Source organism: Anomalospiza imberbis, chromosome 13, assembly GCF_031753505.1.
Source record: "Anomalospiza imberbis isolate Cuckoo-Finch-1a 21T00152 chromosome 13, ASM3175350v1, whole genome shotgun sequence".
NCBI classification, from domain to species: Eukaryota; Metazoa; Chordata; class Aves; order Passeriformes; family Viduidae; genus Anomalospiza; species Anomalospiza imberbis.
This window is the reverse complement of record NC_089693.1, coordinates 3,830,956-3,856,408: the sequence shown is the minus strand read 5'-3', so window position 1 is coordinate 3,856,408 and position 25,453 is coordinate 3,830,956. Positions and strand designations below refer to the sequence as shown.

Below are 25,453 nucleotides of genomic sequence, written 5' to 3'. Positions count from 1 at the left end.
TGATGTTCCACAGCTGCCCGTGCTGGGATCACTCCCTGCTCCACGACAGCAACTGCCCCAACAGTTCTGGGGTTCAAACCCCACATAGAATGTTGAGACCATGTGTGCAAACAGGGCAGGGGGATGGTGGCATACAAATAAATCTGAAAGAAAGGTGGACTTGAAGTGGCCTCACTATGGTACTGACATGTGGGGATAGAAATAAGGAACCTCAAGGCCAAAACCAGGGTGCAGAGAGGCTCAAATCAATGCTTTATGTTAAATCTTTTCTTGGAATCCTTGCTCTCCTAACTCTCCCAGACAGCATCAAACATACTTGATCAATCTGTATCAGTTTAGTGTCTGCTGTATTCTCTATTAACACTGATTTTATGGCTAGAGGGAAGCAGACTCTGATCCAGCAGCTCTTTGCATGGCACTATTCTGATCCCTTGCACACACACCGTTGCACCAGCAAAGGCAGAACTTGCTGCTGCTGCTGCAGGTCTTTGATCTGAGGCAGAAAAGAGCTCTCAGAAGGTGACTGCCAGGAGGCAGGACTGCCTCAGGCAAGAAGACATCCAAGTACTCACTGATGCTGCTGCCTATCAGTCAAGGAGGGGACAGTTGTGTCACATGCTCTGCATGGGTGAAATGACAGGATGAAAACAGGATTATAGCATGAACAGTGACAGACCTTTAACCCTAATGGTGTTGCTACAAAAAATAACAGTAAAATAATATGCTGCCACTCTGGGTAAACCCATTACTCTCCTGAGGGCTTTTGGAAATACTACTCCAGCAAGAATTCTACAACAGCAGCACCAAACTAAACCATAAACAGAAAAACCAAGGCCTCAAGGACATTTGTCTGGTGGTGTGATTTCTTCAAGTAGTGGGTTTGCTTCAATAGGGCAAAACAGAGCTTAAAAGGGCAAACATGAATGAAAGACCACAAATTCATTCATTCTTCCTTCATTCCAGTGAAAACATCACTGGACTAGTAGATGTCAATCAAAGTGAAACTAGTGAATCTGAATGTGCCTCAGGTGGATGAAGCTACAGGAAAACAATTCAAAAACTCCCCAGTTTCAACAGACAAGTGGCATTTACGTATTAGCAATTGTGGATTCCAGGGCTGTCCTAATAAAATAAGGAAGTGGCTTTACAGCAAATCTTTTAGGGTTTCATACCTTTCAAAGGCAGACACCAACAGCACACAGACAGTAAAGGCATCACAAGTTAAGGTCACACTCACCGTCTGAGGCACTGAAGTACTCGGGGTTCACAGAAGCATAAAGTACTCCATTGCCCAGTCTGTCACTGTTCCTGTAGAAATAGTGGGGTTTATTTCTTTTATCTTTAAATCTGAGTATATTTCAGACCATCTCTTCCACAGCTTTTCCACCGCTTGCTCAACCACAGAATATTATTTATGGCATGTGGAGTTTTTCAGACAAAGGGACAAACTGAGATCTTATCTACCTCACGTAATCAATGGGAACACAGTCCAGAATAGCTTGTCAATTCTGGAGTCTTCTCTATACCAAATCAGCAGCAGGAAAATGTAAACACAAGGTACTTCTAGCTGCTGGGTAAACTACTTTTAAGAAAGGCAGCTATATTTTTATACAACCAGGAGACCCATGGCTGAGTATGCTCTTTACCATCATCAGATCTGCTGTGGAAGTGTGAAGTTTTTTAGCAAAAGACAAGACTTTTTTTAGTGGGGGATTCCATTCAACTATTTCCAAAGTGTTTCTAATATTTTATTTTAAAAACCACACAATACCACACCTCCCAGATTTACTGGGGTGATTTTTCAGAGTAAGACATGTAATAAATGCACTTTGAGAGCTTTTGCAGGAGACAGGCTCACTGAGAAAATATTCTTGCATTAGAACAACAGTTTAAACAGGGCAAAATTATCAGGAATGTCACCTAGGAAAGCCTATGGAAGGCAAAGCAGGTGTTGTAATCACCAGAGACAAAGCCCTGTCTGGAGAGCTTGAGCAGAACTGGTACCACTGTCAGCAGTGCTACCAGTGAATTAGAGCTGGAAACCATGGGATACTCAATGAGCATAATTAATGTGAAAGTAATAAAAAACATCCACAGCTAGAAAGTTGCAAGACTGAACATTTGTACTGCTATTAAGTTCTCGTTATGTATTTCAATGAGATAAAAAAAAAATAAATCACTAGTTACAAAACAAATTACCAGAACAGCCCCAGTGACGAATTTTTTAAGTGGATGTAAGACTTCAAAAAACCCTCCAGAATTTGAAAAAAAAATCAAATTAACCTAAATGGAACTAACTTTTCATAATTTGTATTGACCCATATTTCAGTCAAATCTTCTGATAATACAGGTCCAGTGTGTACCACCAATGCCTCACTGATATGTTCCTCACAAGCATTCCTCTTCCCAGTCAAACATGATACTGCAATAAAAACCCTCTTCCCATTCCAGCAGCAGCAGCCAGATGCTGCTAACTCTAAACCACCTCCTTTTCCACACCAACAAGGCAGAGTCTACCTCAGCCTCTCAACTCCTCTGAATGTCATTTCTCTTTCTAATTTCTAACTCGCTCCATGGACACGGATTTGAAAATAAACAATTCCCCTCCTGCAGCTTTAAACACCAGCACATGGAACTCACCTCTTTTTGTTAAAGACATAGAGCATTATCAGCAATCCCCCAAGGATGAGCAGCAGAGCAATAGGGAGCACAATTACCAAGTGCAGGAAGTTTCCATAGTTTGCTGCTGCAACCAACAAGAAAACAATTGTATCAGGGTTTCTATAAAACCCCTGTTAACAAAGAAACATTCAAAACCCACTCAGTGTATTTCCATACAGGGAAGAAATCAAAGTTCTCATTTTCTTGTCTGACGTGGAAAAAAATGCACTCGGAAACCCTCCCTGACTGCAGATGAGTGAAACAAGAAAGCAGACACTGAAAGGCATTAATTTTGTACAGAACAGTGTCTGTCTGGGCTTTGTTTTCACAAGTTATGCTTAAAGGACTTGCATTCCTCAGTGAACAATATCCAATTGTTCACTTGCACATTCACCTTTTTTCCCACCTTTTGTTCACCTTGCAGTTGCTTATATTCAGACTATACATGCACTGCTCTTCACTTCAAATTGTTCAAAGTTCAGCAACCAGAAGACCAAAAAGGTATAAAAGGCGCAGTTGCGGTTTTCTGGGGATATACCTGCTTTACAACTAAACACAGAATGTCTTAAAGAGGGTCTCTATGGTCATATTCTTCCAAAGTATCAATTACTCCCATTGTCAGGACCAGCATCACCCTTTGATCAGGACACTTTTTATCAAATGTCACTCAGAACAGGTCAACCTGCCAGCCAAAAGTCTACACAAATGATTTGTTTCTCCAATTATTTTGCAATTTTAAGCAGGTTTGCCTTTGTTTTGTACATGGCAGCTCCCTGCTGTTGTAGCTAACATCACATTTCCAACATAGCTGCACATCCCAGGAAGCCACAGCAGGGTGTTTCTCCACAGCCACACCTGGCTGCACCTCTCACAGACACCCAAAGCTGCAAGGAAAGGACCACACCTCACATACCCCTCCTGGCTGTCAACACTTGCCAAAAAAAAAAATGGACCAGAGAAGAACTCCCAAAGAACCATCAGCAAGTCAGAGGAGTGTTCAGAGGCAAAAGGCTCAGAAACCCAGTTACATCAACATCAGGAATTATTAAAAAGACAATAAACCCCCAATTTGACACAGACCATAAACATTTGTCTTACATTTGGGCTGCACATAGAAAGAGATGGGCTCAGTCCAGGACCCATTCCCAGCTAAGGAAGTGGCCTGAACTCTGGCAGAATAGTTTCCAGGGTTCAAGTGAGTTAGTTTAGCTCCTCCAAGCTTCTTGTATTCCTGTCTGGAAACACATTCCCGCTTCTCCTAGAAGAAAAAAAGCAATTTACACATGTTATTATCTTCACATTCTGGAGAAAGCAATATAGCTGCAGGATAAGCTCATTTTTATAACTAAAAGCCCCACCTGATCAGTTTTACTTCAAACACCATAAGGAGATACATGGAATTTAAGAACTCAAAGGAAATGAAGGAAGACAAGGTGGCAGGTGCTGAGTGTCTGAAATCACAATTTCTGTTTGTGCAGCACTGCACAAAAGCATGTTAAGAAAGATCCTTTTTTGTGTATAAATTAAGAGTTATGAGCAGTAATGTCAAATCCTCACCTCGCCATGCTGCCCATATTTGATTTCATACATCAGGATCAGCCCATTTGGATTTGCAGGCTCCAACCACTTCAGGTAGACGGTATTTTCCTCTTTTGCTTCCCATGATACCGTTCCTGGAATGTTATCTGCTCCCTCTGTAAAATATTTACAGGTGATGTGAGAACAACACCTATGACTGAAACAGGAACTTCAGCAAGAGTGGAGGAAAATGGAAGGTTCACAATATTCTTCAGATGCAGAAGCTCTGCAACAAGAGCCAATCAAATCCAGGGAACAAACTCCACTGGCCAAGGGCCTGCTGGAGATTAGCTCACTCTGAACTACTGGTTCCCAGAAAATCAGTGCAGAGCATACAGCTCCACCAGGCATGGGCTCTGTGTGCCAAAAAACCCTGGTTATTAGCACCTGATTCTTTCTTCCCAACTCTCCCCAACACCAAAAAAAGTGCAGGGAGCTATTTCCACCAAATGGCTGCAAACAGCTGTAAACACACAACATCTGCCCCACTGACAGCCTTTTCCTAAAACAGTCTATAGGAAATCCATCCCCATTTAAAACAGCCTCAGCAGCAATTCAGGAACTGCTTTATCCCTGTTTAGTTCCTAATAATTTTGCATGACTTATTAAAAACTTAACAGGACTGTGAAGCACGTTTCAGTCTGGACTGAAAAAACACCACCTTCTCAAAGATCTCAAAGATAACAGAAGAAAAGAGAGTTGTTTCGCCTTTAGTTTTCAGAGCATGTGTTAAAAATCTGAGAACGCTTCTTTCCTCTTCCCTGATCTCACAGATTTCCTTATTTTCTTGAAATAAGCAATACTTTTTGCTTTTTTTACTGACACAGCTGGATCTGGATTATGATAGCCTTTCCTTCCAGAAACAAAACAAAATTGCTACCATTCTGCATCCAATATCCCCAGACATCTGCTGGAGTCAGAAGCGCATTGCTGGATGCATATGAGCTTCCACTAAAATCATCTCTATTCTTCTCAGAAGTACAATCTGCAAAAGTCCCAAAGACAAGCAGAGCACTCAATGCTTCCTATTTGAAGCAGTCTAGAGGCCGGGGATTGGGCACAAAGAAACACAGTATTCCTCCTGTTCCCAGGCTGGACAAATGCATGGTAGTTCTGTGACAGAAGAAACATTTGGCAAACATTCCCACCAGCAAAACTCCAACATCTGCAAACAGTTCCGAGTGAACACAGCAAAACCAAACATTAGCAGAGAAACGTTGCTGCGGCTCTATTCAGCACACAGGGAGCTGAGGAACAAAACCTTTCAGCCCACCATTTCTGGGGGTCTCACTTCTATTGCTGGGAAACAGAGCCTCTCCTAATGATCCTGGCAGTCAACCTCTCCCTTTCTCCAGCTCCCAGCTCAGACTCAAACACATCACTCGGTACACACAACACACCAGTCAAGGACACAAAACAAAAAAAGTCTATGCAGCTCCAATTTATCCTACTGCATGGAATTTTTTTACTGTACCCCAAAGTAATTCTAACTGGTTTGGGAGAGCTTGTCCCCCCTGAGCTTGATCTCTGCCCAATAAAGGCAGAGCTGGCCCCATGTGAGCATACCTGAGGGCATCGTTCTGGCAAACACAAAGTTGGACGCGCTGCAGCCGAGCGTGTCGGCCTCGTGGTTGCAGCTGTGAATATCGATGCGGTAGAGAGTGAAAGGCTGGAGATGGGAGATCACAGTCCTCTCCTTGCCATCCACCTTGGTCTCAAAGAAGGGATATTCCACCTCGCTCTCCTCCGTGTCAGAGGCGTTGGTGAAGTGGTCGGTCCCGGTCGCGTTCCGGCTCCGAGTGGCCAAGGTGGCGTTGGCGATTCGGAACACGTCCCTCCGCTTCCGGTCGGGCCTGAGGAGCAGACACAGGTACAGAAAAGGGCTCTTTAGAGAAAATCCACTTCTCCTCCAGCTTCGGGAAAACTGTGCCAAACACCCCAGCAAAACAGGCAACAGCTAATAAAAAGCTAAATAAAGGAAACTGCAAAACAAGAGGAAAACTTTCTCTAAATCTGAACCTGCCACATGCCAGTACATGTCATGTCTCTCTCTTTTGGTCAGGAACCAACCGAATCTCTGAAGCTCACTCTGTGCCCCAAGATGGATGTGCAAACTTGACCTCACACAAACCAACCAGCAGAGAACAGCTTCGACGTTACTCAACAAGCATCCTGGATTTGTGTTTCAGTGATGCTGATGCTTAAAATAAAAATCAGATGCTAAAGGCTGAAAAGGTTAGGGGGGAAAACTTGATTTGAAGTTTGCTGGATTAGCAAAGGAAGCTGAGGCTATGAGAATTAGCTTTGCAGTTCTGATGAAATTAGAATGTATTGCACTGAGAGGAGAAATCTTGGAAGGCAGCTGAAGGCCATGAAGGTTCACCACCACTCGGGTGGTCATCTGTGTATCTTTGCTTCTCTCACCCAAACAAAAGCTCTGCAAAGGAACAATCCTCCCACGTAAGAAGACTCAGCACTAATATTGTGTAGAGGCAAAAGTTCAATGAGCAGCTTTGCCTTACAGGCATCTGGGTGAAATTTAGGCAGAGTTAAAAAGTTGAGGATTTACAGCCACACCATTGCCTTCTCAAGCCCAGGGAACTGCTGAAGTGGACAGCCCCAAGTGACAGGACAAGGATCAAGATACTCTCAGAACCACATGGATCAGGTAATCAACACCCTGTGGCCAGACACTGGACCTGTCCCTTGGTCCTGCCCCGGATCTGAGGCTGTTCTGTACAGGAGCACCAACTACCCAGGGCAGCCTGGCTTTACTGCTCCATCTCCTTTCTCTCCAAGGGCTGCAGGAATGCTCACGTCCAGAAAGCAATGCCTCAGGGGAGATAAAGGAGAAAGGTAGAAGAGTCACACTACAAAACTAATTTGGGCTTGAATCCTATCCCTGAAATCACTTCACTGCTGCCCATGGAACACCTGGCCAGTGCAATAGGTACCAAGGGCATGAGGTCCAACAGCTCTACCAGAGAGCAAGTTACAAACCAGGCAAATGAGGCCTCCCTCGAACACACAACAGGAGGAAAGATGACTCAACAGGAGAACTTAATTCGCTGTCAAATATATCATCTGAGTACATGCAGCCACAGAGCAGCACGCTGCAGAGAGAGCCAAGAACAGGCTCACTCAGTTTTGAAACCTTCTGGCAGAGGTTGGATGAATTTTTTTTCTTTAGGAGCTCACTAGAAAAATTTCCAAAATCCCTTTACTACGTAGTGAGTAGTCGTTTTGACACTCTAACCACCATGTAAACCACGTCACAGAAATAAACACAGACAAGAAAGAATTTCCTAAGTTAGCAACAAATTGTTTAAGCAACACACAAGTGAATACCTTGTCAGTTAAGGCAATTTCATAGGACATAAGCATTTGTGCCTCGTCTACACTGGTATCTATGGAAGTTACTAAACCTATTCACCCTGCTTACAATGTGTATTGATTTACTGCTTTAGCTCAGTGGAAAGAACAAACTTCTCATCCGTAAAAAGTTGGATGCCTAGCCCTGAACTGATGAACATTTGCACAGATTCTGTGGTTAAAGCAGTGAAAATAAAAAAGTTTGTTTTTAATCAACCACAAAAGCATGTGCCAATGCAAGAACCCAAAAGGCCTGACTTTTCACTGCTTTTATGGGATGCATGGAGCTTCAACTATTTGGTGGTATCTGGGGGTGGAGGGGAGTACAGCCCTACCTTGTCTTTGGAGGAAAAGATAAAGGAACACAAAACTTGTTGGTGAAAACTACAGTGGTGTCAGGAAGAGAAAAGAGCTGCAGGGACAACCACAAGGCAAAAGTAATTAAAATATCACGAGATTTGACCTCAGTGCTTTTCGGTCAAGCAGCTTCCCGCATTCATGAAATGCCGAGATAAAGGCAAAAAACAAGCATCCGAGGAAGTAAGGAAAAGTCTAGAGATAAAAACTTGAAAAATCATTTATTCTATTACGGAAGAAGGAAAATAAATGCAAGAGAAAAATTAAAAATAACACTATAAAAATTCAATCAAATCAAGAAGATTTTAAAAAACTTGGGCTATTTAACAGCAAAGCTCACGCTTTCTGTATTTCATGGCAATTTTAGTGCTCAACTTACACACAGAGCCTGTCCCATCCTGCTCATTTGAGAAACAAAAACCTTGAAGAAGAAACTCATTCCCTCTGGTAGTGAGTGTCTCTTCAAGACTAAGCAGAGTCCTGTTTGAAATCCACCACTAATACACATGGGGTCATCCAGAAGAGATTACACAAGAGATTAGATCAACTGACTTCTTAGACAGTCTTAAAGCCTCCCAGTCAAATACTTTCATGCTGTATTACACACAGCAACTCCTTCAAAATAACCTGGACACAGGTAGAACACTAGAAATAAATAGTACTATTGAGGTTTGCACTAACACATTAATTAACTTCTCCCTTGAGAAAGAGAGAAAAAAATGACATCAAGTAACAAGCTGCTTAGATTTGTCCCATGGAGATGTCTCACCAGCTCATAAACTTTAATTTCCCTGACATACAGTCTCTTAAAAGTTGCTTGGCTATGCAGCTATTGCTGAGCATTGTCCCTTATCTGCTCCTGCTGTTACAAAACACCCTAATGGCAGTAATTTAAGAGAAAAGGACAAGCTTTCAGGAAATTCTCTATGAACTGATCAGTTTATTTGTTGCTGAGTTCAAGGTTCTATGAGTTTTCTTGGAGGGGGGCAGGACTGCAAGAAAATTTGGGAGAAGACAACGCATAGTGAATTACAAATGTTTGGGGAAACAGAAAAACTTCCTTTTCAACAGACTTTCAAGTAGTTTAGACTTGACACATGGCTTTCAAAACTCCTTGCTGTGCATTTTATGAAGTCCAAAATCAGATCTTGTGATTTCCCATGGCTCAGGATTTCCATCATGATCAGACACGGAGGCTGCAACTTCCCTGTACCTGATCTTGGCTGCTGCTTCTCATCATCACTGCACAAATGCTCAGTGTGACCCAAACACAGCTCAGACAAGAATACTTCACACCTCCCAGGAGAGGCAGTATTTAACTCCTCATTTTTTGGATAAAGCTAAGAAGCATTGCGAATATCAAGGTCTCAAAGCCAACAAGTCAATCCAACACATCCTTGAATAAAGGTCCAAAAAATCACAATGGAGAATGATATGAACCAGCAGCAATGAGCAGCAATGCCACAATTTAGAGCTCTCAAACACAGGATTTGACCATGGACTTCTCCTGCCAGGAGGGAAAATGAGACAAGGTGCACCACTGAGCTCTAACAGTGTATTAAAGACTGTAACACAACAGCTGTACACTGTGTGCCCTGCCCTGCATCCAATCCCCCAAAGTAACAACAGCTTACCTGAAAGATAAACTGGAAACTCAAGGATCAAAATCACCAATTAATTCAGTAGGATCTACTCTGTGTAGAATATCAGCAGCACAGAATCATTACAATTCCACTTAACATGTAAGCAGGTATTTATTGTGGGAGAGTGGAAATATTTAATACTTCTCTGCAGCACTGACCCAGGAAACACACAAGCCCTTTGCAATTAGAGCAGTGAGAAAAAGGAAACCAGTTTCAATTCTGTGAGGCAACTGTGCCCTTAATTTCAAAGATAAATTCAGATTTGGAGCACATGCACTTAAATGGTTATTTAGAGAAAAATCACATCTGAAACCCTCTGTCTGCCTCATGTTGCTCGTCTCTAAAACCCTTACAGACAACGAGCTCCTTAAGTGACTCTTGAGCCTGAAAAGAAACCATCACTGAAATCCTTGATCAATACAGGTAAGAACCCTTACTTATGGGCTAGAATTGAAAGAAGAAATGAAAATTGGCAAATAAGAGAAACTGCAAAGGCTGTGGATTGTCTCACATGAAAGGAAAGGTAATGTTCAGTGTTTCAGGTGTTTCTGTGCGCTTTCATGTCCAGGAAACCTCAGCTCTAGGGAATGATAAAAGATGAAATTATCAGCCTTACTTACAAAGAAGTGTCCAAAACCCATTACCTGGGGACAAAGATGGAGTTATGAAGGAAGTTCTCAAAGACTTTCCGGTACTCTGCTTCCTCCTTCTCTGCCTGCTTTTCTGCCTCTGTCTTGGGACAAGCACAACAAGGTCCTTTTTCTCCCCCACAGCCCTCTGGCTTGGTGGGCTCAGTGGCTTCTTCTGTATCAATGGTCCCATCAGCATATCTTCGAATGGGGACTTTATCTTGAAAGAAAAGAACAGAGCTGGTTTCATTCTCCCCAGATCATGGATACAGCAACAATTCGTATTTACCCATTCCCTCTACTGGCTCATTTAGCTCTTGCCAGTGAAGAGCCCTGGCAGGCAGAGTCCCAGGCATTTCAGCACAAGAGCATTCAGTTCTCCTACCTTTGGAGCAGTAATTGTGTCTGTACAGGTAACTGTCCTGAGGCTGCTGCTGCCAGCGCACGATGTAGTAGGAGAGGTTCCCATTGGGAAGAGAGGGAGGATTCCATTTCACAATCAGCTGGGATGAGGAGTTGGATGCTGAAATAACATCCAGGGGAATGGATGGCACTAGAGAAGGAAAAAAGAAAAAAGAAAGATATTCAAATCTAATATAACTCTACAATTTATTTCCATGTAAGCTTTCAAGTGAATCCCAATGCATTTCTACAGTGCAAGAAAAAACACCACCTCATTTCAAAGAAAGGATTCTCTACTTATGCCAACAGTTAAAGGTTCAACTGCAACGAAGACCCAACCCAAAGTTGGACTTAACTTAATCTTTACAATGGAACAAAGCCTGGGATTCTAACTTCAAGAACCTCCCATAGTTCCTAATAAAAGTAATATCTGAAAAAACAGTTTTAATTCAAATTTTAATACTACTTTCATAATTAGTGAAACTGCTAGCACTATGCATATCATCTGCACACAAATTTTATTTCTGTATCAACAACAGAACTTGGACAATAATGCACTAATCACACCTGCAGCATTATCAACCTCTCACCCCAGAGCCCAGCATCTCACCTGCAGCATTGGTTCGAATATATATAATTTCACTTTTTGCTCCATGAATATGATGATTTTCCATCATTGTGAGGGTAACAGCCTTGACATAAATAGCATACTGAGTCCAAGGTTTCAACCCCTGCAGCAGAATTCCAGGATTGTTCTCTTTGTTTGGTGGCAGGTCGACATCAACCATGTTCCAGCTATTGGAGCCACACGCATCTTGCCCGTCATACTCTGTCACATTTTTGAATGGTCTGAAATATTCAAAGAAAGTAGCACAAATATTTATTTTCTCCCAAAAATTGTCATATAGGTATGAGAGCGCCTCGATTCAAAGTTGCTAAATTAAACAAATAAAGCTTACTTGCTTTCCACAACAGAATATACCAGGAAAAAAAAAAAAATCTGTATTTCCAAGCAGTACAAAATTCAGAGCTCAGTTTTAGTCATGAGCAATAATGCAACATTCTCCAAGAGAACACTATCTTTTTTTTTTTTACTCAAAACAGGCAGTGAAATGCTTCAGACATATTTAGACTTTAAATAAACATATATCAAACAGAAGCAACTCAAAACAGTTATTGAGAGTTGCCAAGCTTTTTACCATAAAGAACCCTAAGTCCCAAGACTGGCCTTGACCAGTCCAACGGGCTTTTTACCCTTTTATTTCCACACAATACAAACACATTTATACAGTTCTACTTTTCAGAAGTTGTAACACTGGTGCAGGAGCATACAAACTCTTGTTATTAATATCTGTACACTTGCCAGCACTGGCTTCATTGTAGAACAACACGATCTTTTTCAAGTGATGCTGGACATGAACCATTTGTCCTTCCATGTCTCACATCTTTGCTCCATGTATCATTAGCAGCATTCCAAACCCCCCTTTCACACCTCCACACTGCTTGAAGAGTTATTTCTCTGCTCATTTGTTGTTTTTTATTATTTTAAAATCTAAGCCATTACAAGGATAAATAAAGGCAGAGGCATCTCCCAAATAATTTGGATTTCTTCAGTAACACCTTTCTCCCCACACCTTCATTACCAAGAGATACTAATGCAGGAAATGACCAAAGCTGGACAGTCTAAATAACCCCAAACACTGAGCAGACGATTCATCCACGTGGCAGGGCAAACTCCTGAGCTGGGATGCTCTCCAGTCAGTACTTTGACTACAGAAATCAAGTATCCCAGTAAACATGATGACTTAGGAGGAGCTCCAAATCAGACCCCTGAGAAGAGCCAAGCCATCCACCTTTCTCTTTTTTCAAATTTGAAACTTCCTGATAGATTTGCAATCCATTTGTAGGACTCATTCAAACCAATCCTTTTTAAAGGAGGCTTGAGCTTCACCAAGAAAAGAATCAGAACAAAAAGCAGGACTTGAGGATGAAATACACAAACTGGATGAGCCATCCTCACAGTAGGAACAGAATTTTCTGCTCTCTTTTGGACTGCCCTGGCTCATCTCTGATGACATCTACTTACGCCTCTTTGTAGTAAACAGTGAAGCTGATGAGGTCTCTGTAATCTGGAGGGCGATACCGCTCCCATGTCAGTTTAATACGATTCTTGAGCGTCGTGTTGGAAACAAAATGCAGAATTTTGCTTTCACCTGCAATGCAAAAGGACAGGACATGCCAGAGTTGGCAGCACATCACCTGTCAGTGTTTTTTGTTTCTTAGATATCAGTTTTAGCTAAGGAGCCTTTCCAGTAGCACCTATGACACCCCAGGATCCCAACAGCCTTTGTCTCTTTCCTCCTACTCCATTTGAGTGCTTAAGGGTACGCAGTGACCTTGGCAATCAGTTTAAAAAATGCTTGAGCCACTTGTTATTCATTTTTTTGAAGCAGATTTTCTTTTAATACATCATCAGAAAGCTCTTGAAAACTACTTCAGACTCTCCCTGAGGGAGGAATGGAAGCCCTGTTTATCCACAGGACTGGTTTTGGAAGCATTGAATTCATCATCCAGCTCCAAAGCACGTGCGGAGCAGTCACCGGCCTCTGTGTGTTCACTCTCCAGGACAACTTTTGACAACTACCATTTGTTTTTCTGGAGACTGGACAACATGGAAAAGACAAAGGAGTTTACATTCCTATTCATCAGAGGCTGGACCAAGAACTCCAAAACTCAGTTCATATACGGCACAACCATTTGATGGCAGCAGCTTCCAGCTACTCTTCTGAACAGACCTGGATGGAAGCCCACAGCTTTGAAATGAATGGCTTCCCACTACCAACTCACTGAGCTTTCCAACCCAAAACAAAATAGCATTTTAAAAACTTAATTCTTGGATGAAGAAATTGTGTTCTGTCAACTGTGAGCTGGTTTCTAATGTTCCATAGAAGCTCTGAAAATAAAGAGGTTTTCACCCTCGTGTACACTGGCACTGTTGGTGCTATCTTTGCAAAGGCAGTTGAGCTTTTGTTGATTCTTTTGCCCTTCTCAGAGTCAGAAAGCTTTCTGTACTGGTTTCTTAAAAAAGCAGGCAGCAGCTGGCACTGGCCTCAGTGGTAGTAAGGCCTGGCTGTGTGTCTGTAACTCCTCCAGGACTGCAAGGCTTTGCTCTATTGAACGTGCAAAGAATGGAGGGTGCTTACAACAAGGATCGGGGCCATCTGCGTGTGCATCGCACCCAAAGAGACATTCAGCAGACTACGTGTCCTAGTTTTGTAAGCACCATCCACAACAAGGGGACTTGACTTATACACAAGATCCATTTTAGTTTACTCAGCTCCAAAAACTCCACAAAGCAACCAAAGGAAAAATGCGTTGCCAGTTTCAAGGGTTTGAGGCGAAACTTGTAGGCATTCTTAATTCCTAGAAGAGAGATTCCTTTTAAACGTCCTGTTACACCTGGAGACCTGATGTGCAGACCACCAATGCCAAGAGAGGACTTTCCAATAACTCTGACCACTGCAGAATCCAAAATCAAATGCAGAAACGCTCAAGCTTAAGAATACTGCAGAACATTAAGAAGTGTTCTCAATTCAAAAGCAAGCAATTTGAAAACAAAGCAGAGCAAACTAAGTTTGAAACAAGCATTTCTAGCAACCAGGTACAATATTTGGCAGGAGCTTAAATGAAGTTGAATGTAACAGAGACAGTTCGTTTTGGTGTCTATGGAATTGTTATTCAGCAGCTTAGTATCAAGAAAGAATAAGTATCAGAGAGGGGAAAACCCCTATAATGATGCATAGTTACAAAGGAGACAGAGAAATTGCTCCTTGCTGGAGACATCAAACTACTGGATTTCATTTCTCATGCTTCAATTGTTATCTGCTGCTGCTGTCACAAAACAGGGCATGTGGGAAGAAGTCATCTCCTACAAGTGGGTTTTACAGATGAGATAGGGACTGTGTAACCACATCATTTTCCACTCATGTAAAGGTACCTTCACAGCTACAGTTTAAAGTCTGAACAAGCAGAAGGCCTGAAAGCCTCCTGCAAATCCCAAACTCTAAATATTGCAATGGTCAGCCATGTGTCAGCATGTTGGGTTTGCTCTTGTGACGCTCTCCTGTGCAGCTGGCATTGAGAACTTTTTGTTTGTTTACTTACAAGAGGCTCTCTCCCCATTGTTCCTTGGATTTATATCTCCTTTGCTCTGTCGTCCCTTGGTTCCCGAAACCTCCTCCATACGGTAAATCTCAGAAACACACAGTTTAGGATTAAATGCAAAGTACATTTTCCCCTCACTGATTGTCAAGTTATGATGGTTCCAGTCCCACAGCTGCTGAAGATTGTGGTTGTCAAGCACGTAGAAGGAATAATTCCTAGAAGGAATTTTTTGAAGAAAAAAATACTCGTTTTAATTCACAGCTCATTCCAACAAAGAATACCTTACTACAAGAAAACTTTGAAACACTCTATTTGTTCCCTCTTACTTTCAATTTGTGCTCAGCAAAGAGCTTTCTTCTCTCCCATGGAGCAAGTTAACCCTGACTGTTTAGGGGGCAAGGAAATGAGTGTGACACAGGACTCCAAAGGTGACACCACACCATTTAAAGCCCACTCCAGCGTGTTTTAAGAGTTGTGTAGGAGTGTTATGAGGAACATATAAATTCATGTCCTCTGAACAGCAGGTCTCTACACTGGATTTTCCATTTGGTGGCAAATGGGAAGCAGTAACCTCAGATACTTTATGGAAGGAAAAGCCTTCTGGAGTTCTGACAATAAAACAGTTATTAACACAGCTCTTGCTTATGTTTACAAAAGCAACTCTAAAAGTTTGCATAGCGAGGTTTCCTTGCCTCTCTCTTCTACCTCTTGGCCCAATAAAGATTTCCTATATTGTGCCAAGTACAGTTGCACCTGCACATCGAAACCCAACAGCAAACAGTTGTACTGACTGCACAGGATCCACACTTCAGAGTACTAAACACAGGCAGCTGTGCTGAGCCCACTCCCTAAGCTCTGCCCTGGAATAACATGCACATCCTTTATTTCCACAGATACTGTACACAAAGCTGTATGCAAAAGGCCTATTAAATATTATGAAAGCCCTATTAAATATTTTGAAGAAATTCCTGGTACTACTCAATTGGGCTGAATTGGAAAAAAAAAAACCACACATGCAACAGAAGCAAGATTGTAGGCTCTACATCAGCTGCAAAACAACACCTGCAAGGACATTCATACTTTAGGATAGCAGGGACAGGAATGCACTGGGAAATGAGATAATGGTCTGTGTAGCTGATGAACTTAAACCAAGATAACCCACCATGGCAGCATTTATTTCAGTCTGCTGGGAAGTTCCCCCATCATTAACCACAGCAACACAAAATCCACCATTAACACTATGAAGCCCATCTTACATTGCTAAGTCCTTGGCAACAGAGCTACACTGGGCTTTCTACAAACCCTTCCAACAGAGTTTCTGCAGAGAAATGTGGCAAACAAACCACAGTGCTCACAAAAATCTTCCATATTATTCATTTACAGTTTTCCATCAATTATTCCATTTAAAATTTATCATTAATTCCTCCCTCACCCAACCCGAAATAAAAACTGTGCATTCTGTCTCCAATATGCAGAGATTTGCCATTTCTCGTAATGTAGAGTGTATTTTGAGAATAATGTGAAAGACAAGTTGTTTCTCTTATTTCCATCTGTCCCCTAATTACCCAGGACTTGATTTCTAATGAAGTTGCTGTACCTGGTACCACTTCACACAGATGCTGAGAAGAATGTGCTCAGTTAACAAGGGAGCAGAGACATGTTTGTGCTTTAAATGCATCCTGCCAGGAGAGAACAAGGATGCTGAAGTGCCTGTGGGATTTGACAGACATCACCAAATCCTGTGCTGATTTGAAAGTACTGCATCTTACTAAAGTTCAGTGTTTTCTTGCCTTGTTTGAAAAGCTAAATATGTCAGCTTCTGAAACCTCCATACAAACCCAGCCTCACACCTCAAACTTCACTCTCACACAGGCAGTTGAGAAACCCCCCCAAAATCAGGCCCGAGCTGAGGAGCATCCCCATGGGAGCCTGCACTGCAGCCAGGTGTCACCACAGGTCTGGAGGGTGTCATTCATTCCCCACCCACCCTCAGCACAGGGTGCCTGCTCTGCTGGAATGCTGTGCTTAGATCAGGCCTTGCTGCTCTCCTGAAGACTGTGTGAATTCACCACACCCTGACAATAATGATCCCAGGAAAACAAGCCATACATTCCTCAGTGAGGAGCCACACAACAGCTAAAGATCCTGTTCACACCTTCCAACAGGCCTGACAGCTGATGCCTCTGCCTCAAAATGGTGTAGAAAAGGGGGTTGGGGGGGTTGTTTTGATTTTATAGGCTGTCCCCCAGTTTGCTGCAGAGGTTGAAACACAACAACAGAGCAGGTCAGTGCCACAACTGAAACTCCTCCTCAGTCATCATCTCCTCACTTGCTCCTGAAGGCCACACACTGCTCATTTTCCAGTACCCAACCTGGGATGCTCTGGGATGTGCTGCCTACACACCATCCATGCACACAGCAGTGAACACACAGACCCCAGCTGAGGATGGAGGGGCCTGGCAGAGTCAGCACCAGATGAGAGAACAAAACCCTGCAACAGACACCGAGACCCCTCTGGCAGCACATCTCCACCTCAGTTTCCCTATTTGCAAGGAGAAATTACTTTCTTGCTATGGAAGCACATTCATTACAGACATGGTTTTCAAAAGAAACAATGAAAACTCCAAAAACAAAGTAAATTCCCTCTAAACTTTCCCCTTTCTGTGATAACCAAGGCAAGCAACAGTAATTGAATAAAGAACAAAGAACATCTGAAGTGCTGTTTTGTCAGTCCAGTTCCATAAATAAAAGGACAGTGGCTGTGGGGTCAGTCATGAAATGTGCAAAAATCATAATGGGCTTTAAGTTACCCTCTCTGCCCCCCCTCAAGACACTGCTGGCACAAACAGCTCTTGTTCCAGCAGCCCACTGCTTTCCAGGTTAAGATCCCGCTCCCTGTTGTTCACAGTTCTGCCCAAGTAATTGTTCAGGCTCAGTCCTTCCTTGTCAGGTGCCTACTTCCACCTAAGTATTTTTGGACATGTTATTTAGACTGCGGTAATGCCTAAATTATGCCAGGCATTTTCCAAGCAAAGAGACTGCCCCTGCCCCTTAGTATGTAACTACAGTCATTTCCTAACACAGGGGAATTTTAGCACAAGCAGCTCTTTACTATAGATGTGTTCCACCTCCCCACTCAGCCCCGTTCTCTTCTTCAAAGCTGCACCTATTTGCTTCTCTGTTTGGGAATCTGACTGGTAAACCTTCCATTTCCCCTTGGTTCAGCTCTGTTTGCTGACAGACAAGGTACCATAAACACAATTGCTACCTAGACACAAAGCTGGACTCAAATTCAAAGAGGTCAAGGGAGAGAAGCAAAGACAAGTCAACAACTGGAGTGCCTGTGAGGGCACAGCCCGCCGGGAGCAGCCCAAGGAGCCCGTGCTCGGCACGGACAATCCCACGGGATCTGCAGCTGGAAACAAACTCCTCCACAGAGCCAGTGCTCTTCCTGGGCACACAGCATGCTCTGCAAGGGCAGCAGGCAGAGCTGCCCAGCAGGCAGAGTGCCCTTGCACTCACTCTGTCAGATGCTGGAATTTTAAGAATTTAAGACCGACCAAAGACTATCCTGAGAGAAAGAGGGAGGCTGTGAAGAATCCCTGGTGCTTTAACTTTATACAGTCAGACATGAGCAACCTTTCCAATGACCCTCACACTACCTTTTGTTCTACAATTTTCCCCAGTTCTTCATTTAATAGTTCTGTCATTATGGAGGGGACTGATTTCTTCCACAGAACACTGGTTTAAACTTGGGATGGCTACTTGATTTGGGATGAGAAAGAGCAAGGCAGTTTGCTGAAGGACCCTGACCACACATCAGCATCACACACTCTGAAGGGATAAAAACTTTTGCCTTGACAAAGTTTTACCATCATAGGAAAACAGGAGTTATGCACAGCAATAAGCATCACATGGTGAGTAATTGTAGAAGCAATATAATCCACAGCAAACATTTCAAGGGATCAACTTTTCCTGACCAGTCTTTTGCATGCTCAGTAGCTAATCCATGTAATGCTAACATTTCAGGGAGTTGCAAACAATTGCAACTGTGTTTCACTTCCAGTTGTACTCCCTGGCCAGTAAAATTCATATTTCCTTTCAGCTGACTTCTCCATAAAACTCTTCTAAAACCCAACAGTAAAGAACTACAAAGAAATTCAACTGTTTCTGAAGATGCTCTTTTCTCAAAGAGAGCAAAAAGAACAAACAAAACTGCTCTATTGATGTAAAGAATCTATCTAGAAAAACCTAAAGTGAAAAGCAACAGGAAAGGTACCATAAAATACTTGTCTCATACTCAATTTAACATGCTGATTTGGACAGTAATGCAAATGAGCAATGCTGTGCAGAGGTGTTCACAAGGAGAAAAACGCTGAATATTAGTGGAAGAGGAGACTCCATAAATGAAAGTAAATGGGTTTTAGGAGACTTATTCTCCACAGCTTTCTGTTAAAGTGAAATTGCATCCACAAATACCTGAACACTTACCCGTCCACCTGCTCCTCTCCCAGAATGTACCGCAGGTTCTTCAGGAAAGACAGCGAGACCAACGCATGGGAATGACGGATCTTCACGTACCCCGTTACTGTCTCTATCAGACCCATAAAATTCTCCAGTTCTGAGGCAATGTTATCTACAGTGAGAAAAAGATAATGGTTATTGTAACAGAATTCACAGCTTTGACTAATATTCTGCTTCGTGCAGCATTAGCTCAGTAAAAGAAAATGTTTGTACTTGCTGCTTTTGAAAATGAGAGACACTGGTTTTCCTCCCCCAGAACAGTTGCCTGTGCAGCCAGATGGTTGAAGGGCAAAATAAAGCCACAGAGTAACAGTGGGAAACCAGTCTTGCTTTTCCATACTGGAACACCTGATTTTTCCATGGGCATTGCCCTCTGAAGCCAGCATCAAATGGTGAGCCAGCACTCTGGCAGGGATGAGAAGACCCTTGTGTAAATGTACACACCATGAGATGGAATTGCTCTCTGGACATGGAGCAAAGGTCAGGCAGAAAGCTCCACTGGAAAAGAGAGAATGAGATTGAAGATAAAGAGGAGAGGGTATGTTCTTCATCTGCTCTGGGCCAGAGAGCATTGCTTTCCATGACCTGAAAAGCTACAAAACTGAACCAGTTGATGAAACAGTAAAGATAAAACCATCAGGAAGTCCTCCTGCCATGGAGCATGATCCAGACAACTCACTTTCCCATGTCAAATAATGAGATGCTCTTTGGCACTCTAAAATCATGCTTAAATTAAAAAAACAAAAAAAACAAAAAAAACAAAACCCACATGCTTGCCCCAAGTAACAGGAACCTCTCCCCTAAGGGAAGATTGTACCTATAGCAGTGGGACCACAAATTAAAAAATCTACATGCTGCTGTAACTAAAACCTGGAACTTTCATTCAGCATGAAGTAGGGAATCAAACAGATCCCAATCTTTCAGTCTTATTCATCAAACTAAAAGGGACCTTCCATAGGGACATACAAGTCCAATAAAAACTAACAGCAATTTTTACTCTGCTTTTAAGAGCTCATCAACTGTCAACACCTCCCTGGCTGATGAATCACTGCTCTGACAAATTTAATCCATTGCTTGCTCAAGACATGTGACAGAAGTGGCCAGCTCACTAATGCTGACCATCCAGCAGCATAGTGTTAGGCTTTATAAGAGCTCTCAGCACTCTGGATTCCCTGTTCTAGCAAAACACCACACCTTGCCTTAAGAAGTGAGGCTCTGCAGTCTTACAATGCCATGTGACAAGTTATTTACCTACCCAGATGCAAGGATTTTCAACTTTTCCACCTTCTTGGACCTTTATTACTCCTTTGGGACCACTGCTCGTCTAACTGCCTAATCCTGGTTCCTTGTCCTGCCAAAAAACCTAACAAAAATGCCAGCTTTCCCTGGGAGCTGAATACCCATTCCACCCACATGGGGCAGGACAGCGCTGCAGAGGGCCAAACCAAACAGGAGCACTGCTCTGGGCCTGGAAAGCAAACAGCTTGCCGAGTTTTTAATGTTCTTATCATTGCGCTGACGACAGAAGGAAAAATGTGGAAAGCAGCCTTATCAGGGGTTCCGAAAGAGAGGGCGATCACTTACTTCCACGCCGGATGTTGATCAGCAGATTTCCCTTGAGAATTGTGCATCCTTGCAGCATTTGTGCTGATGTCACTGAGTCAATGGTCTTTGTTTTCCCATCCTCACAAATTTTGGGGCAAGGCCCCTCACAAGGGCTGCAGAACATGCTGTGAGGAAAGAGGGGAATATTGAAAATAAACAGTGATATGCAACTCTGAATCTACAGACTGCTCCGAGTTGAATTTTGGAAGATAATTCCCTCTAAAGCTCAGGCAAATCCTCCAGGCCAGAATGAAAGCTGCCATGCTTGTTCAGGATACTCTTGGCTGCTGCACTCCAGAGAAGCTGGAGCATTGTACCTCATACAGTGACCCATACCCACGCTGTGCCAGCTTCTGGAAAGCTCTGTGGTCCTTCCAAAGTCAAAGGCACTTCAGGTAAAACCCAGTGCCCTTACAACTGCGCATTTCCTCCAACTGAACTGTTCCCAGGAACCCCTCCCCTCCCATTTACAAAGGCAGCCTCAGAGTGCAGGGAGGTTTCATGCTAATCCAGGCCCAGCCTCACAAAATAGGCCAGCCAAGAACTGGAGATGGGAAAATACTGTTCACATTCTTATGAAGTTGTCTGTGTCCATGTCCATAAACCAATATTTAAAGCTCTGCCCTGGGGAATTCCATGCTCCTGGCCATTTAACTCAGAAAGACAAGTGTGGGGACACAGTGAGGAGGGATGTGGAGAAAGTGAGCAGTCAGTTAGTCACTACTTCTTACAGCTTAGGAGGAATTAAAGCAGCAAGTTTAAGGAAACAGAAGATTGTGTCCTGATGCAAGGACAACTAATTGGCAACAGATATTGGGAGAGGAAGGCCAGAAGTCTAAGCAGGTTTAAAATGGGTGATGCAGATGGAAACATCAAGAAACACACATCCCCAAACACAGAGAAACCAGACTTCCAGAAGCTGGGAAGCAACACTGAAACACAGGCTCATTTCTCCTATACTCATAGGCACTCAGAAGCATTTTTAGCAGCCAAACTCAAACAACAAGAACTCAGGGCAGACCAGCCTTTGGCTGCAGGAGCTTTTTAAATGCTCCATGGCTTTTTCCTACATATTCATTTCAAAGCTGGACACTTCATGTGTGCACAACACAGGCCCTCTGATCACTCTTCCTGGTAAATGTCTTTCCCCAATGAAGGTAATTTTTATTTTCCAATTTATTCTAGCCATTTTACTTAGTATTTCATGATTACTTACTCCACCTAGTATCACTTTAGAGAGGAAAAATAAAAATTACAAAAACCCAAACCCAGCTCCAAAGACAAAGGCTTCTGCTAACAACACTGATGGACAGAGGCTTACTATTTATTTTTTAAAAATAAAGTGAACCCAGTTTCCTCTGAGGCTTAAAGAAACATGTAAATTGATAACAGTTTTCCATGCATAAACCATAAGAGAAAGAAGCTCCTTTTCTAAGTAGTAAGCTCCTATTTCAAAATCCTGCTCTTTAACATGCCACAAACCACTAAAAGCTGCAGACACAAGAAAGAGGATTCGACTAAATGTACAAAGAATGCTGGAAATGCTTTCCATTTGCAACTATTTGTTAACAGCACCTCTGGGGAACAGAACATTCACTAGCCTTGAGTTACAGCTCCTTTCAATCTCTGCAGAGAGCACAACACCGAGATAAGACAGGATGGCCGCGCACTCCAGCGTAAGCGGCTCAAACAGCTGCTACTACAAGCTCCAGGAGATAACAAAAGCTGCATTTCTCAGGTGAATATCTGGATTTGGGCAAAGGCTGTGTTAAGTTGCTTGTATCCACATGCCAACTGGAGACTGCCTGGAACAGATGGATGACACGCATGCAGACACACACAACTGCTGCATCACCACAGTCACCTTTCCAGAAAACACAGCGGCCTACAAAGACATCTTTTCGCACAATACTGAAGCACTACAAATTTTAGAACACTGACTATCCTTTACTGAAAGGCCATGATTTCCAAGGGAGAGTAGGCAACAAAGGCTGCTTGCTTAGGCCACTGGAAATTACAAAAATCACAAGCAAACATTGCTCCAACTGTTAGAATTAAGTAACAGCAGGAGAGTGACACTCTTACAAGAAATTATTCTGTGTGATACTGTTGGCTGCTGCATTATTTTTGTCACCATCTATATGATTACTTCCTTGTAAAACACCGTTTTTATCTCCTGGAAATAGTGAGAAAAGGGAAAGTAAATGAAATACACATGTCTAAAATGCAGGCACACATAAAGCAAATAATATGCAAGGCAAGGTAACTCCATGGCTTGCTTCTGTGTCATAATGGTCATCAGCCAACTCCAACCTTGGGCTTCACTTTTGCTTTGTTACTCTCTACTTGAAGACCTGGTTCTGCATTGCATGACCTCCTCCAGCCCTTTGAAGAACCATAGCCCACTGACGCTGCACAGGACCGCACGCACCCATCAGGTGGATTCCTCATGGAAAGGTCTAAGTCAGCTTCTACCAGGAAGCCACGTAATCCCCCACGGAAATTCCTCCCTACTACATCCTCCCTTCTACCCCAAGTAATTTGCACCCCAAGCTGCCCCTGAACAGGGAGTGGCAAACCCACAGAGGACGCCCAGACAGAAGCCGCTTTACCTTTGGCTCCCGTTGCGGATGAAGCCCGAGGGACACTCGGCCATGCACTCGTCGTTGTGAATCACGAACTTCTCGTACTCGCTGGCGTCCGTGGCGGGGACTTTGGAGCAGAACTCCCTGGTGACACAGCGCCAGCCCTCGAACTTGTAGGTGTTGGGCGGGCAGGTGGGCAGGCACACGCCCTCGTAGTAGTAGTTGCGGCAGGCCACGCACGCCGTGTTGTTGTCGGGCGCCGTGCAGCTCCCCAGGCACTCGGGGTGGCAACACTCATTTTGGTCTGTGCAGGCTCTCTTCCCACACGAGCTGGGGCACACTGCAGGACACAAAGCAAGGGAGCATGAGCATCACCTGCTGAGGGTGAGTGGCACTAAAGGAGAAACTCTGCTCTATGGTGATTCATTCCCTGCGCTCTAGAGCATCTCTGAAAAAAAAACATAACCAGTACTGTAAAAAAAATCTGGTTTTCTCAGCTTTAGTTGCCTGGAAGTATCTTTTACTCAGATCAAATTTATGACATGAACCAAGTAAGTAATAAAGAAAACTGCTGAAAGCAAGATCAACATAAGGATAATGGAAACAGGCAGTACTGGAACCTATTCCATAGCCCCAGTATTATGGACAAATTTTTTTTTTGGCATGCTGACTTATTGTCTTTCTAAGCATTTCTTGCCTTTCCTATCTGTATTTCAAATTGGTCTTTTATTGGCAAGAAAACAAGCTTCCTTCAAAACAACTTAATTACACTTGTAGAAGGAAGCACTGCTCTGTGCAGCACACATGGGTTGGGCTGACCCCAGTGTAGCATCCCGATGTTGCTTATGTGTGCAAAATGCGGTTTAATAAAGTATCAAATCATCATCCACATCAAATACCGAGGAATTACGGAGCTACTATTTTCCCCTGAAGAGCATAACAGAATTCTGCCTTATCCTCAAATTCTGGGTTCACAGAACAAAATATGAAAGGGAAGAAAAAAAAAGGGGTGCAAATTTATGGAGACATTTGTTTTATGTGAAAGCATTTCAGCTTGGAAGACACGAACAAAGAGAAGAATCCTCAGCAGTCGAGCTCACCACTGCTAGATCAAAAGAAGTGGCAGCATTATATTTATGTAACAACAGCATTTTGATTACAGCACTCTATGGCCTTTTAGCCACACGAGTCGTGTGCCAGAGGCTCTGGAAACACACAGATTGCAAATCTGGTTTGCATTAAGTAGCTGTTTGCCACTTTCTAACTTAACTAAAACACTGTATCAGTGACAACAGCAGAAAACTGGATTTCAGAGGTGCCACTACAGAGAGATCCAAGTGAAGCAACACAGACATTAAAACTGAATGATTTCAGCGGAAAGCAGAGAATCAAGAGAGAAGTTAACATCCCAAAATGACCATGGAAGCAGCTGATGAAACTCCACACAAGTTCTTCATTGTGATTTATCTCTCAGTTTGCAGCTACAGTATTGTTTTAATGCAGGACTAAACACTCTAAAATTTTAATGCCCTCCTCTTCCCATAAAGTCCAGGCTTTGCCGTTTTTACAGTCCCATTCAGCAGAACTCCATCACCTTGACACAGGACAAAATGCTCAAGGCTGCTATTAAGCAATAATAACAGTAATAACAACAACAACAATTCCCCCACAAAAACAAACCAAAAACCACAAAAACCCCCTTGCTCATAGCTCTGCATGCAGGATGTTGACATCTTACACTGACTTTTGATTATAAAGAGCCATTTTCTGACAGCTTTAAGTGGTGCCCAGCTTGAAAAGGACTTGTCGAAATGCCACTGAAAAATTTTGCATTTCTTGTCAGAATGATTCTGTATTGACTCTGATTAATTTTAATCACCTTGTTTCAAAACAGATGGAGGGGGAAGACTGTGAGAACAAGGAGGTGGGACCA

At 42.9% G+C, this 25,453-nt stretch overlaps 1 protein-coding gene across 3 annotated transcripts in view; it reads right to left on the bottom strand.

Annotated features, from left to right (window-relative positions):
• Positions 1 to 25,453, bottom strand: part of IGF1R (insulin like growth factor 1 receptor) — a 172,652-nt gene that overhangs the window by 21,066 nt on the left and 126,133 nt on the right. For 2 of the 3 annotated variants that reach the window (XM_068203641.1, XM_068203642.1), the window contains exons 3-15: positions 23,548 to 23,860; positions 20,915 to 21,060; positions 19,298 to 19,442; positions 14,807 to 15,021; positions 12,729 to 12,855; positions 11,253 to 11,491; positions 10,626 to 10,793; positions 10,256 to 10,460; positions 5,806 to 6,092; positions 4,219 to 4,355; positions 3,760 to 3,919; positions 2,641 to 2,746; positions 1,238 to 1,308 (exon numbers count right to left, since the gene is read on the bottom strand). In XM_068203641.1, coding sequence (XP_068059742.1) covers positions 1,238 to 1,308; positions 2,641 to 2,746; positions 3,760 to 3,919; positions 4,219 to 4,355; positions 5,806 to 6,092; positions 10,256 to 10,460; positions 10,626 to 10,793; positions 11,253 to 11,491; positions 12,729 to 12,855; positions 14,807 to 15,021; positions 19,298 to 19,442; positions 20,915 to 21,060; positions 23,548 to 23,860 — 2,319 coding nt within the window. The remainder of the gene's footprint in view (positions 1 to 1,237; positions 1,309 to 2,640; positions 2,747 to 3,759; positions 3,920 to 4,218; positions 4,356 to 5,805; positions 6,093 to 10,255; positions 10,461 to 10,625; positions 10,794 to 11,252; positions 11,492 to 12,728; positions 12,856 to 14,806; positions 15,022 to 19,297; positions 19,443 to 20,914; positions 21,061 to 23,547; positions 23,861 to 25,453) is intronic. The other variant, XM_068203639.1, reaches the window with a different exon arrangement.